The sequence below is a fragment of the Lissotriton vulgaris genome, chromosome 2_2 (genome assembly GCF_964263255.1).
Source record: "Lissotriton vulgaris chromosome 2_2, aLisVul1.2, whole genome shotgun sequence".
Lineage (NCBI taxonomy): Eukaryota > Metazoa > Chordata > Amphibia > Caudata > Salamandridae > Lissotriton > Lissotriton vulgaris.
The window spans coordinates 156,218,758-156,232,413 of NC_141688.1; the positions used below are offsets into that span (position 1 = coordinate 156,218,758).

A 13,656-nucleotide genomic window follows, 5' to 3' on the forward strand; every position below is an offset into this window, starting at 1 on the left:
CCAATTGAGTTTTCCTGTGAGGCTCACAGTGGGTGGGGGGTGGTGCTGATGCTCCCTCGTCCCACTGACCATTGCTCTACTATCATCTTGTGGTCTATATGCTATGGAAATACCTCACTTAGTGGAGTGGTGTGGCTCACTGGTTAGAGGCGGCAGACCCGGAAGCAGAGAACAGCCCGGGACCAGGGTTCAATTCCCGACGTGGCAGGGTCGTGGACCAGGGTCAGCGGACTCGATAATTCTCGCCTCGGTGCCTACTCTAACCAGGGATCACACTCGGCAACTCTGGGCATTAGCTTGCCTTATCTCTACAATGGCCCGGCCCCCCACATTTGCCGGGGATGCCTGGTTTCACCTTGGAGATACCCAGTAGGGACCATCTCACAGGGATAGCCAGGACAGGTTCCCCAGCGGTCTACAGCGCCACGACGCCTCAGGGCAGCAGTCCGTTTACAAGACACATATACATATTTTCTGGCTGACTTTTATATAAATACTAAAAATATCTACTGCACCACTCACACAAAATAGCATTTGAGAAATCCCAAGCAAGCCATCTCCCTGCAATTCCGTATATTTCCATTGTACAAGACTGTGGTAAGATATAGTCAATTTTGTGTTGAGTACAAATGAAAAAGAAACGTTCCAAAAAATAATAATTTATACAAACATACATAATATTCACTATTAATATAGGCTCATAAATGCATTGTTATTCTGTGTTACATGTTTGTTTTAATTAACCACCAATTTACGACCACGAGTGTCTAGGCATTAGTCCCACAATCTAAACAGCCTTGAATGATGGAAAAACGAACGCTTTTAAACATTTTTGTTGAGGTGGTCTGCAGTTAATTTTGTTTGCTGTCTATTGCAGAAGGTCACACGTTCAACCCACAGGTCAAAGACTATCATATTGTGTTTAAAATTCTGCTGATTTAAAAATAGGATTCTATATCAAAACCCTTGTTAATGTATGCATTTTTCTCGCCGCTAAAACTAATTTGATTCCCCTGGTCAATTGGAGTGTTGAGTCCATTTCGGGATACGTGTTCTCTTCCAGGTTTATCTGTAATATCCATCTGAAATGCTATGTCATCATTTTTCTCCTGTAAAAAAAGTGTCACAATTAGTTGAGATATCTCGAAAAAAACACAGCCACATTGCTCCAGTTTACAATTGCATTAAGATGTTTGCAAGAGCTCCCAGGATGCAGTCCGTCCAGCCACTGACTTCCACAAAACGTGAATCAACTTCTCTAGTGTCATAGCTCATATGGATCAACATACATAGGATTAAAATGTTTGCTTTATAAATGCTGCAAAGAAATACAGAAAAGCATCTACGAAGTCATCACTATGTAAACAATATTACTATATAAAGAAGTATATTTTTCTATACTATAATATTGTAAACACATGTTCACCTTTGAATAACATCATTATGGCTAAAACACACAGTGTATCTAACCTCAGATAATTTTGTCTTGCAATCCACCACTATGGGAATTGAAAATGTGCATGCACCTACTTAACCACTCATGCAAAAGCATCTAGGGCTGATGTGCCAAAATCGATTTGCAAAAAGTGGCCACAAGTTGCCCACCCACGTTTTTTCAAATCTTTTCTTATTTTGTAAACCAACCTATGCATCTCAACATTCATGTATGGGTCTGCCGAAAAAAAAAACTTTTTGTTTAAAAGTTAAGACTACCCACTCCCAAACAAACTTTTTTGAAAAACAATTTCATTGTGAATGGGTTACCATTTCCCTTTGATGAATCAATATCCTATCAATGGTTTGCAACTGAAATTGTGGTCGCAAACCAATTGATTCATAGCATTCAGAATTGCACTTCTAAAGGGCCGCCCCAAACATGCTTCTTCTAAATTGCAATTCGGAATGAATTTCTAAACTTATTTTGCGATTCGATAAGCACTTACCGAATCAATAACAACATTCGTTTAGTACTTTAAAAAAATAATTCAACTCTGTGATTTAAAGGACTGCTGTCTTTTTGTGACCTCTAGATGGTTTTGTACATCAGGTTCCTAGTTTGTTAATATCTACATAATAGCACCGAGTAAATTATTCATTGACGCTTTATAACACAGCTTTGTTGAAACAAATGAACCCAAAGGTCTAATTTGGAAAGATTGGAGGTCTGATTGGAATCAATTTTGAAACGAGCCCAATTGAGGTTGGCTTTGATTGTAGGGGCCCATATCTCCAAGTGAGTGAGACAGTCACAATATAATTATATAATAGATTATCTGAACAGTGTTTTACAAACAGCAAGCATTTAGGTTGCACACTACAGCAGTGGTAAAATATCATTCAAAAAAGAGGGTCCTTCCATACTGAATGAGCCCTCTACACGTATGAGGATGATAGCCAAGATAGTTTATACGTTAAATCCATTGGGACTAACACACTGCTTATCTTATAGACACGCTCACCATCTCTGGTGCCTCTGGCTAAACTCACCGTCAGACTGTAGACCAAGAAGTGTAAAAAACAAGGCAGCGAGCTCTTTTCTTTCTATGCACTGAAGATCTGTTTCTATAGGACTAACTCAATGGTACACCACAAACCAGGTACCTCTCCTGTCACTCACTGATGCTTTGCTAGAATTTGACCATGTACAGAGCTACACTGCCTTTTGGATAGGGTTGTGCTGCAATTGTACATTTTTGGGACAGGGAAACTTGGATGAATGGAAAGCAGTTCCCTTCTTCTTCCTCTACATTTATTATGTATTATTTCCAGGTACTTCACTTTTTGAGCTGGATTAGAAGCTCTTATCAGGAACCAGGTCCCATTGAAGGACCGGATAATCCGCTATATTCCAGTCCTAAAACTTCTGAAAGGGAAATGTTAGCCATTTTCTGGCATATTAATTTGTTGATGGTCTAGCTATTTGTAACCATGCATGGGTCTCTGAGGTTTTGCTGCTTTTGAATCGTCCTAGGGAATAATTTCTAGTAAACCCCCTTGTCAAATTTAGATTTGTATCCTTACCTATAAGGCTCTAGCTGTCCAGTTTTTATTTTCAATTTGTTAACTTAATAATTCATTTGTTTGACTTTCTTATCTTCATGATTTCCCTTTTCTTTGCTAGTGGTCCTACTCTGTAAATTGTGCAGGTTTTTTTAAAGTTCTGTTTTGCTTGGGAGCACATTTTAGGAGTAGAACCATAGTGATGCTAGACTCACAATTCTATGAAATTCTATGAAATTCCAGCTACATTCATATGCATGATAGGATTGGCTCGTTACAGGTTCTGTTGTCAGAAAATGGTGACCTAGAGATCATGGAGTGTAATCAAAGCGTTATCAGTCAATGAATGATGAATCTTGAATGTGAGATTTTTGATTTTTTGCAATAAATCAATGTCAAAAGTCTGATTCACTGGCTGTATGAGCAGGCCATTCCACTAAATTCCTCAAGAATGTCCAGAAGACATTTAGGGTAGCTGGACTCCCTGCTGTTGATCTCTCCAGTTACAAGTTCAACACCACAACATTTTGCTGTACTGTACACTAATTTAATGATTGTATGATATCGCAGCCATGATGACCGATGTTGTTGAATTGACTGAGCAGCATATTGCAAGATATTAGCTCATGGTATGACTGCAATTATGTTTCTGGTAGGTAACATGCCTTATATATAACAAATGGAGAGAGTCAGGGAAATTACACCAACTATGTGTGATGGGAACTCCTGGTCCCCGGGGTTAATTGTAACAACAATGGTTCCCCCATTCTTTCTTACAGGTTTTTCTCCTGAATGAGGAAAAGACACACCCTTTTACACTAGATCGCAATTTTGCGGTCTTCAAATTGAACAAGGGTAGGGCACACCTTAGCGCGTGCGGGCCACCCAGTTCAATCACCACGGTCCTGACGAAAACCTAAGAATCACTCTAATGGTTGAAACATGTAGACCTTATTATTAATTTTTCTTGTAATATTCACATAGCACACTTCGCTATTTTTAACGTATTACACTTTTTGAGACACCAAAGCCTACCTAATTAGGCACCGGTGCCACACTGATTTTATAGGGGTTCAAGCACTCAAGAATAAAAGGCTTGAAGTGAGTAGTTTTGGCCCTTTTTAACACACTTTTCACTGTAATTTTTATGCACATATAAAAGAAAAAGTAACCCGCACCACTGTAGTCAGGTGTCGCAGCACACCCTGTGGGCACTCGGCCTATGGGGTGGGACCCCGATGATGAAGCATGTCACCAACTAGGTTGGTGAGTGAGGGGTCTTCTATAAGGACATGCACTGTCCGGTAACGGGTTGGGGCACACTGTGCTGACCTGAGCTTTAAGCTCTAGAAGCAGAGGTTTTTTCTCTGTGTTTTCCTAGGGGGTACTCCTCCATTGTTGTTACAGGTAGCATACCTTCAAAGTAATTCAAAGCCGAAGATATGCCGCTTTCAGAATCATTAGTTTTACAAATCGCTTTCTGCTCTGAGGTGCATTATTTCATTAAATTTCATTAAGCAACAGCACATATGAATCTTGTCTGGGTAAATTAATATCTTAAATTGCAGGATTTTGGTTGAATATGTGTGGCTTAAACAATACTTAATGAGTGGGGTTTAAAACAAGGCCACAATTTCTTTGGATCTTAATGCAGAATCTGTGAACTTATTTGACTCTGGTAATTTGATCTGAGAATTTAGAAAATATATTTATTTTATGCTGGCTGTATTTATAAGTCTTTTGTTAATTGGTCCTATCAGACAGTTTTCAACGTGCAAGTCTGTGGTTTGTTATTGTTATTGTTAATTGGTAATTATATAGTACTAAATCACCATCAGGTCTCCTAGCGCTCGGGGGGGAGGGTGTAGCTGCATAGACGACAACTGTATCATGCGTGGAACAGAGTTAAGCTGTGATTAGGTCTCCACTAAACAAGATAGTTTTGAGCCGGTTCCTGCACTGAAGTAGATTGGATTACTTTCGGAGTTGTTCAGGTAGCTGGTTCCAGAGCTAGGGGACTAGGACAGAGAAAGCTCTGCCCCCTTTTGAGGTGAGCTTGTACTGTGGACAAGACAGAAGACAAGCTTCAGAGGATCGCAGTGAGCGTCTCGGGATATAAGCCTCAAGGCATTCTTTTATGTAGGTAGGGGCTAGGCCGTAGATCGCTTTGTGGGCGATGCAGAGGACCTTGAATTTCAATCTTTGCCTTATAGGGAGCCAGTGCAGTTTGTGCAGTAGCGGGGTGGCATTGGACCTTCTAGGGAGCCTGAGGATCAATCTGGCTGCATCATTCAGGACCACCTGTAATCTGTTTACCAGTTTCTGAGGAAGACCAATGCATAGGGCGTTGCCGTAGTCTAACCTCGAGACGATAGTGGCCGAAACTATCATCTGGACTGTGGAGGTAGAGAGAAGAGGGACCAGTTTCCGCAATTGCCTAATCAGGCCGGCACAGGTACTGACAACCGAGGAGATTTGATTGGCCATGGAGAGCTCGGCATCAATTTTTATGCTGAGGCTCTTCACAACTGCCATTGGTCGGGGTGGGGCCTAGCTCATGGGGCCAGAAATGGTCACCCCAAGGGGAATTTGTTGTGGGGATGACCAGGATCTCTGTCTTGTCAGGTGTGATTTTTAGTGAGTTAGCTGTCATCCAACTCACGGTAAATCTAAGGATGTTTTGTACCTGGGCCTGAGCAAGTGGGGTGTTATCAATGCTGAGGAGCAGTTGGGTGTCATCTGCGTAGTTGAAGATTTTACAGCCCATGTTGGCTAAGGGTGCCACCAAGGGTTGCAGATAGACATTAAAGGGGAGTGGGGACAGGGCTGAGCCCTGGGGGACTCCACAGCTGAGCATGCCTTTATCAGATACCAACTCTCAAAGTTGAATTCTTTGGGACCGGCTAGATAGAAACGATTCAAGCCACAGAAATGCCAGACGCCTGATACCCAAGGTGGCGAGTCTATCCAGTAGTTGAGCATGGCTGATAGTATTGATTGCTGCTGATAAATCTAATAGAATCAGGGCACAGGGTCTTATACTGTCAGCCATAGCTCTAAGCTCATCAAGTACTGATAGCATGACTAGCACGTGCTATGGTGTGCCCTGAATCCAGCTTGGCGCCCCTGGAGGAGTTGGTGGTCTTCCAGGAAGGGCGAGAGTGTTTTAAGAACATGTTGTTCTAGGACCTTAGCCAAGAAGGGTAACTGGGAGATAGGCCTATAGTTTTTGGGGTTGGCCGCGTCAGCCCCTGGCTTCTTCAGGAGGGGTATGACTCTCGCTTCCTTTAGGCTTGATGGCAGATACCCGGTCTCCAGAGAGTGGTTTAGCATGGTAGTAATTTGTCTTTCTAGACCAGGAAAGGCCATTTGAAAGATTCTGGGGGGGCAGGAGTCTGCGTGGGATCCTGTTTTAATCCTATTCATGAGTGATGTAAGGGAAGCTGAATCCAGTTTGGGGAAACTGGTAAGCACATGGTTAGTAGAGGGAGCTTGGGATAGGGTTGGGAGGTTATGATTGATAGAGGTATTATCTATGTCTGAGAGAATGTCCCTCACTTTCTGCAAGAAGAAGATTGAAACGTGTTGCAGTTGATCGAGTCGTCAACTGGTTTCTGCTCTGATTTTGAAGGTCTCTATCTGTCTGTTTGTTGCTATAGTAATTCTGGTCTCATAATATTCGGCTTTAGTAGTTGTGATGCATTTTTTGTAGGAATTGAGTAGGGACTTGTATTTTTCCAGCTCGACTGGGTCATTAGTTTTGCGCCATCGTCTTTCCACGTGGCGAGCTGTCTCTGAGTTTCTCTTGGTGAGTGATTAAACCAATTAGCTTCTTTTCCCCTTATCTTTGATCCTTTGCCTTCGCTCGGGTGCTACGAGGCTATTTGTAAGTGCTTCACATTCCTGGTCTAGGTTTCCCTTTTCAAAAGTGGGGGGGAGGGTGGAGGTAAGGAGAGACTCTACTAAGATTGCGGGCTCGATATTTTTCCAGTTTCGCACCGTTTTCCATATTTGGGGAGGTTTGGTTAGGTGGTTATCTATTGGGACCCAGCAGCTGATTAAGGAATGGTCCGACCACACAAACACGGGGAGATGTCTGTAAGATGGGCTCGTGTGCGGGAAGTTGCGTTTTGAGGCTGGAATTTGTCTTTGGATATTAGGTTTGGATACAAGGATGTCATGTTTTTTTTTATAGGAACAAAAGGCTACTTAATTTTTGTTGTTGTTGCCGGTGTTAAGAGTAGAGTTTTTAGATCTTTCCTTTAATATTCCATGCCTGATGGCTGTTGCCTCTCAGGCATCACTACATTCCAATATTTCCTTAGGTGTTGGTGGAAATACTGTTAATTATGACTGACATAACTGAGAGTATTTGCTGGCAAATTAAACATTTTGAGGTCATAAAGTGGTCTTCTGGCTTGCTGAAAATTACTTTATGTCATCGCTTACATATTTAGATTTCTTTTTCCTTAAACAGAAAATATCAGCTAATTTAGTGGCTATGGGTTGGATTTCAAGAGACATAGCTTTCTGGTCTACTCACGAGGAGATTGCAATGTTCAAAAAAGGGATCTGTCAAGTTCGAGCTCTGACACAAGTGCACAATTGCACTATTCCTAGTTGCAAAAACATTTCCTTCCACAGAGCACATTTTACAAAAGGTACTCACATGGATATCTTCTCTGTCATGTTGCACACCACACCAGCATAGTGTTTTCATCTTTGGAGACCAGAACCACAAAATATTGCAGACAGGTCGAATTAGCAAAGGCTCTACATCTTCTGGTCGCTGGTAACCTGAGGAGTTAAAACATGTTATTAGGCATTGATGGTCAGAGCACATGTGCAAGCCATTTGATTGTTGACTGAAGGAGCTGTAAGCCTTTCTCAAGCAACAGTCACAATCCTTCTCATGGTGAACCACAAAACACCATTAAACAAACCTGTGCTTAACCCTCTGGCAGTGTGGCACAAAAGCAATCAAGCATAACGTTGAGACAAATTGTGAAGTATTTATGCAACACTCTAGCAATAATAAAGTAATACACCAATTTAGAGGAATAGAGTGAATTTTATTAAATAAAATGACACCAAAATGACGAAAATCCAATCAGTAGAATTGTAAATATTGAATTTCAAGATTTAGGAAGCTATAGTGCCTAGAAGCAAATAGTGCCATTTATGGTTATCCGGCTGCACTGAACCTGGGCGGAGTCACAAGTTCAGGTGGAGACCAGGTACAAGACTGAGTTTGGTCCACTGAGACAGTACCTTGTGTCCTAGTAATCAAGATGTGAAGTCTGTGCTGGACTGCACCACGCTATGTTGGGGAGCCTTTGAACAGAAGCTACGATGCATGGTTCCGCATCGAGATCCAACATGCTGTGTTGAGTCGATGAAGTTATTGGTACTGCATTGAAGAGACTTGCACCAAGCTGTGTTATGCTGCATTAGTGCTTCTTAAGCAGCTGATCAGGAGCTGCGATGCAAGGTCCAGGGACAAGGTGCAGTGTCCTGTGTCAGTTCCAATGAATCACAAAGACGATTGACAGAGTGCACACCAAATTCTACCATGTTTCATCAAACGTTCATGTTGTGCTCTGTTTCGCCTGCAAGCCCGGTTTGGTCGTGGTCTGCTCCACGTAAATTGTAACAACACTGAAAAATGTGGGGCTAACTGACACCCCACTCCGGACGCACAGCATTATGATGCATACAAAATGCCAAAAAGTTGATCAAGTTCAGAATGTTTGTTTAATTTAACCATTCCCTATATTACGTTGTTAAAAGTTTGTTCAGTCACATGCCAGACATACTATGTTCACTTTAAAATTCTTAATGCTGTAGATATGCCATTGCAAGCCTTTTTCTTTAGCATGGTACGTTACATAGATGTGCCTTAGTTCAATCGATTCTGTTACCCAATGCATTTCGTGCCTTTCCTGGCACTTCGTCAGGGGTTATTCTACAAATTTAAAACATAACCATCAGATGACTGACCAAACCTGTCTTGCACGCGAAACAGAGCACAACATGAACGTTTGATGAAACATGGTAGAATTTTGTGTGCACTCTGTCAATCGTCCTTGTGATTGATCTTTTTCCTGTCCACCTGACGAGTTGCACCCATGGATTAAGAAGCATTAATTTACAAAAGGAATTACAAAAGGAATTTGTCGCATGATGGACTATTTTTACATCCTCCTTGAAATGATCAAAACAGACTACTTTTTTTAGAGCTAACAATGGATGAGTTTTGGCTGATTTTTTTGTTAGATTTGAGATATGAGATGTTTAATTTTTTGAATTCAATATAATTTACCTGAGGATGATTTGATGCTTGGTGAAACCAACATTGACAACAACAGTTGTGGGAAGGCGGGGATTTCTTTGTTGAAATGTCCATAACATTGTTTTAACTACCGGGTGTCTTTATTCCGTCCATGATCGAAGATACATTATAACAGATTGAATATGTGCCGGCAGCTATTTCACACAAATAAGGAATGTGTAAATCATATGTGTAAAGAAATCGCACAAACGTGACAATCCAAGATATCACATTATGTTCCTTATTTTAGACTTTAAAAACAGCAATTGTGCAATATGGGCCTAGTAGTTTTATTAGATAGGGGGTGTGAACAAGAAGGACATGTATAGGCGGGAACTTAAGCATGTTTATTTGATATATTTTGTATTAGTTGTGAAATTTGATAAACACAAGCCAGTCATCTAATAGTTATGTTTTAAATTTGTAGAATAACCCCTGATGAAGTTCCAGGAAAGGCACGAAATGCATTGGGTAACAGAATCGATTGAATTAAGGAGCATCTATGTAACGTTCCATGCTATAGAAAACGGCATGCAATGGCATATCTGCAGCATTAAGGATTTTAAAGTGAACATAGTATGTCCGGCATGTGAGTGAACAAACTTTTAACAGCGTAATATATGGAATGGTTAAATTAAAACATTCTGAACTTGATCAACTTTTTGGCATTTTTTATGCATCATAATGCTGTGCGTCCGGAGAGGGGTGTCAGTTAGCCCCACATTTTTCAGTGTCAGTTCCAATGTAGCCACCGGCCTGGAGCTGGCTAAAAAGCAAGGAGTAGCGTAGATACGAGTGGCATTGAGTTGGTTGCAATAAAGACACTAGGCTGGAGCTGGCGGTGTGTGAACTTGTGTTGGGATGTGTCGTGATGTATCGGTTCCGATGAAGCAGCTGGTCAGGAGTTTGTTGTGTGCAAGTAGCTCAGAACAGGAGGTCAGCCACCTGACTGTTGGAAACACTGTGGTAGCCGTGGGCTCAAGCAACAAGGCAGGCATCATGCAGCTGTGCAGTTCTCCGTCAGCAGACACTCCTCAAGCACCTAGACAGTACTTCTGTAGAGTCCACAGGTCCAGGACTGTTTTGAGGAATCGGTTGGAGGGTCCAGTATTTATACCAGGTACCAGCTGTGAAGTGGGAGAAATGTCTAGATATCTGGTTCTGGAATTTCCTTCCTTCGCTGACTCGGATGGGTCTGTTGTGACAATAGATTACTATGAGAAGTCCTTTGTGAGTGTGCTGACGCAGTCCCTTGAAGTTCAAGTGTGGTAGGTGACAGGTAAGCCCCTCCTACCCTGACAAACTGGCCTATCCTGAACACACCTAGTCCTCCGTTGTGGGACTGTTTGGGAGGAATAAACAAAGGTCAACTATCAACTGCACCTAGTTATTTGACCCTGGAAAATGTCAACTATCTTAAAGTGTTATTTTCAGGTTTGTGTGAAAGATGGTTTTACATTACAACTTATGAGAGACATAGATAAAATAGGGTAACCCAGTGTTCTCCTACGAGAGAGGTAGGCCTTGCCATAGTGAAAAGCAAAAACCAGGAGTGTTTCACTAACAGAACATGTACAATTTAAAAATACATGTCGAACTTTTTAAATACAGTGTACACTGCACTAAGGGCTGTTTAGATTCTACTCTTGGGGTGACATATATTTTAAAAAGGAAGGCTGTGGCCTATCAAAGAGGTTATCTTGCCAGGTCAAAATGGCAGTTTAAAACAGTATACAGGCTGCAATGGCTGGCGTAAAACATTTTTGAAAATGCTACTTAAGTGGGTGGTACAATGTGTGCTGCAGGCCACTAGTAGTATTTAATTTACAGGCTTGGGTACATGTACTATCACTTTACTAGAGATGCAAATCGGGCTGGACTGTTCCCATGGGGCACAGGGTCAAGACTGATTTGCATATGGCTAGGTTCAAACTGGAATGGCATGGTGAGCAAAAAAGTGATGGATTAAGACCCAGATCTCTGTACTGGGGTGAATGTATGACATTGTTCTGCATTCTGTCCATCAACTGTTTTTGCAATCCCAACAGCAGCATTTAATTTACAGACCCTAGGAATACAGTATACCACTGTACAAGGGAATTATAAGTAAATTAAATATACCAATCAGGTGTAAGCCGGTTTTATCATGTTGAGGTGAAAGATCCCAAGCACTTTAGCACTGGTTAGCAGTAATAAAGTGCATAGAGTCCTAAGGCCAACCATAACAGATTTAGCAAACATAAGAGGCGTTAGGGCATACGGTTTGGAGTGACCCTGCATAGAGGACCAATACAAAATCATACACCTAGTCCTCCTTGCGCCTGTCTTGTGGGTGCCTTTGTTACAGATTTCCTGGGTCTTCCTATTCCCTGTCCTAATTAACCTTGCTTCCTAGTTCTACTGACCATTGCCCTCCAGTTCATGATCAGTATTCCTCGTCAATCTAGTCCTGGTCCTCATGGGCCTAGTCCTCCTGCTCTATGCCCTCATGGTTCTGCAACAGCTTGACCTGGCCCAGCACAGATCATCCTGGTACTGTTCTTCGCTGTCTGTGAAGCCACCATTACCATGTACTCCTGCACAGAGTCCTCTCGTTCTTATAGACCTTGTCACACTGGTTTTAGATCCCCTGAGTCTGACCCTAATGTTCATTCTGATCCTGACTTGCTGGCCCTTTATATAGCTCCTGATCTTTCTAATCAAGGGTCTCCGGGTCATGGTAGAGCTGGTCCTTTCTGGTCTTTCTGGTTCTGGTCCATTAGCTTCTGGCCCATTGGCCCTACTTGATCTAATCTTTTTGGTCTTGGCGCTCCTTTCTATAGTCCTTCTTTCCATTGGGATCCTGCTACTGGTCCTGTTTGGTTTGTGTACCTCTTGGATCTGCTATACCCAGCTGTCATCGTCCAGCCATCCTTGTCCCTCTGGTCCTGGCTGGTGCACTCAGGCCAACCTAGCCCTCCTTGTTGTTATGGTCCAGGGCCTTCTGTTACTTCTACCCCTGGTTAATCTGTTTCTTTGGGCCCTTATTCACTGGTTCAGGATACCCTTAAACCACATCATCCTGGCCCTCCTGATACTTCTCACACTGGTTTTGGTGCCCCCGAGTCTTGGTTTTTCTTGTCTTGTCCTGTAATGTCTATTTGTTCTTGATCCCCTTTGACATTGGAAACTTTGGTCCACATAGATTAGGCTACTATGGGCCTGGTCCATGTTGTTCTGATACTCTTGGCTGTAGTCGTCTTAGCCCCGCTGGTAGTCCATCTCCTGGCCTGTATTCTCCTACTTGTCACTATCCTTCTTCTGTCTATGGCCCTTCTTTCCATTTTTCTCCTAGCACTTGTCCTCATTGGTCCTTCTACCTGTGCCTGCTACTCCTGGCACTAGTCAATCTTGTCCCTCTGGTTGTGGTGGCTATACTCAGACCCTTCTAGCACTCCTTGTCATTATGGTCCAGGGCCTTCTATTCCTTCTACCCCTGGTCCATCTGTTTCTTCTGGCTCTTATTCACTGGGCCAGATACCTATCTACTACATCTTCCTTGCACTCCTAATCCTTCCCACCCTGGTACCACTAGTTATGCTTTTCCTTGTCCTGTTTCTCATCATCTATTTGTTCCTGATACCCTCAAGCATTGGTAACCCTGGTCTCCATAGATTAGGCCTCCTTGGGCTGGGGCCATTTGGTGCAGCTCGTCCTAGCCCTGCTGGTAGTTCACCTCCTTGGTCATTATTCTCCTACTTGTCACCATTATCCTCCTACTGTTTCTACTCTTCCTTCCCCAGTCTCCCTCCACCATGACCTTAGGTACAGCTTCCGAGCTTGTCACTCTGATTTTATTTATTTTCTTAATTAGAAACAGGACCGTCTCCACTTAAAGTACTGCTTATCATGTTAAAAATCTACTTTTTCCAGGATATATTGTTCAGATGACTAAAATGCTAATGTGAGTGAAGAGGCCACTCATGTAATGGAACCAATAAGCACGGTTCTGGGTGAATATTCTGAAAAAAGTGTGTTTATTTACAAGCAGCTGAGAAAAGTCCTGCGAATGACCCAGATGCATTACTAACCTGCCTCTTGCTTCCAATTTCCCATTCCACAAAATCCCCATTACTGTGTCTCACTCAATTTACCACCTGTAATTATCCCAAGCACTGTGGCCCCAACCACCAATTGGCAACTGTACGCGTACCTCCTTCTGGGGCCCATATACAATCTATTTCTCTGCATTCCCTGATTGTGCTGCTTGTCAACTGATGTTGTGCTGACAGGTATGAAATACTAAGCAAATACAATCTGCTTTCAAATGAAGACTATTGCGAGCA

The 13,656-nt window shown here is 42.3% G+C and overlaps 1 protein-coding gene across 1 annotated transcript in view; it reads right to left on the bottom strand.

Moving 5' to 3' along the window:
- Positions 1–645: 645 nt before the first annotated feature.
- Positions 646–13,656, bottom strand: part of LOC147729176 (sodium-coupled monocarboxylate transporter 2-like) — a 514,719-nt gene continuing 501,708 nt past the window's right edge. The window contains exons 14-15 of the mRNA XM_086959489.1: positions 7,670–7,797; positions 646–1,109 (exon numbers count right to left, since the gene is read on the bottom strand). Of these exons, the coding sequence (XP_086815615.1) occupies positions 939–1,109; positions 7,670–7,797 (299 nt within the window). The 3' untranslated portion in view covers positions 646–938. The remainder of the gene's footprint in view (positions 1,110–7,669; positions 7,798–13,656) is intronic.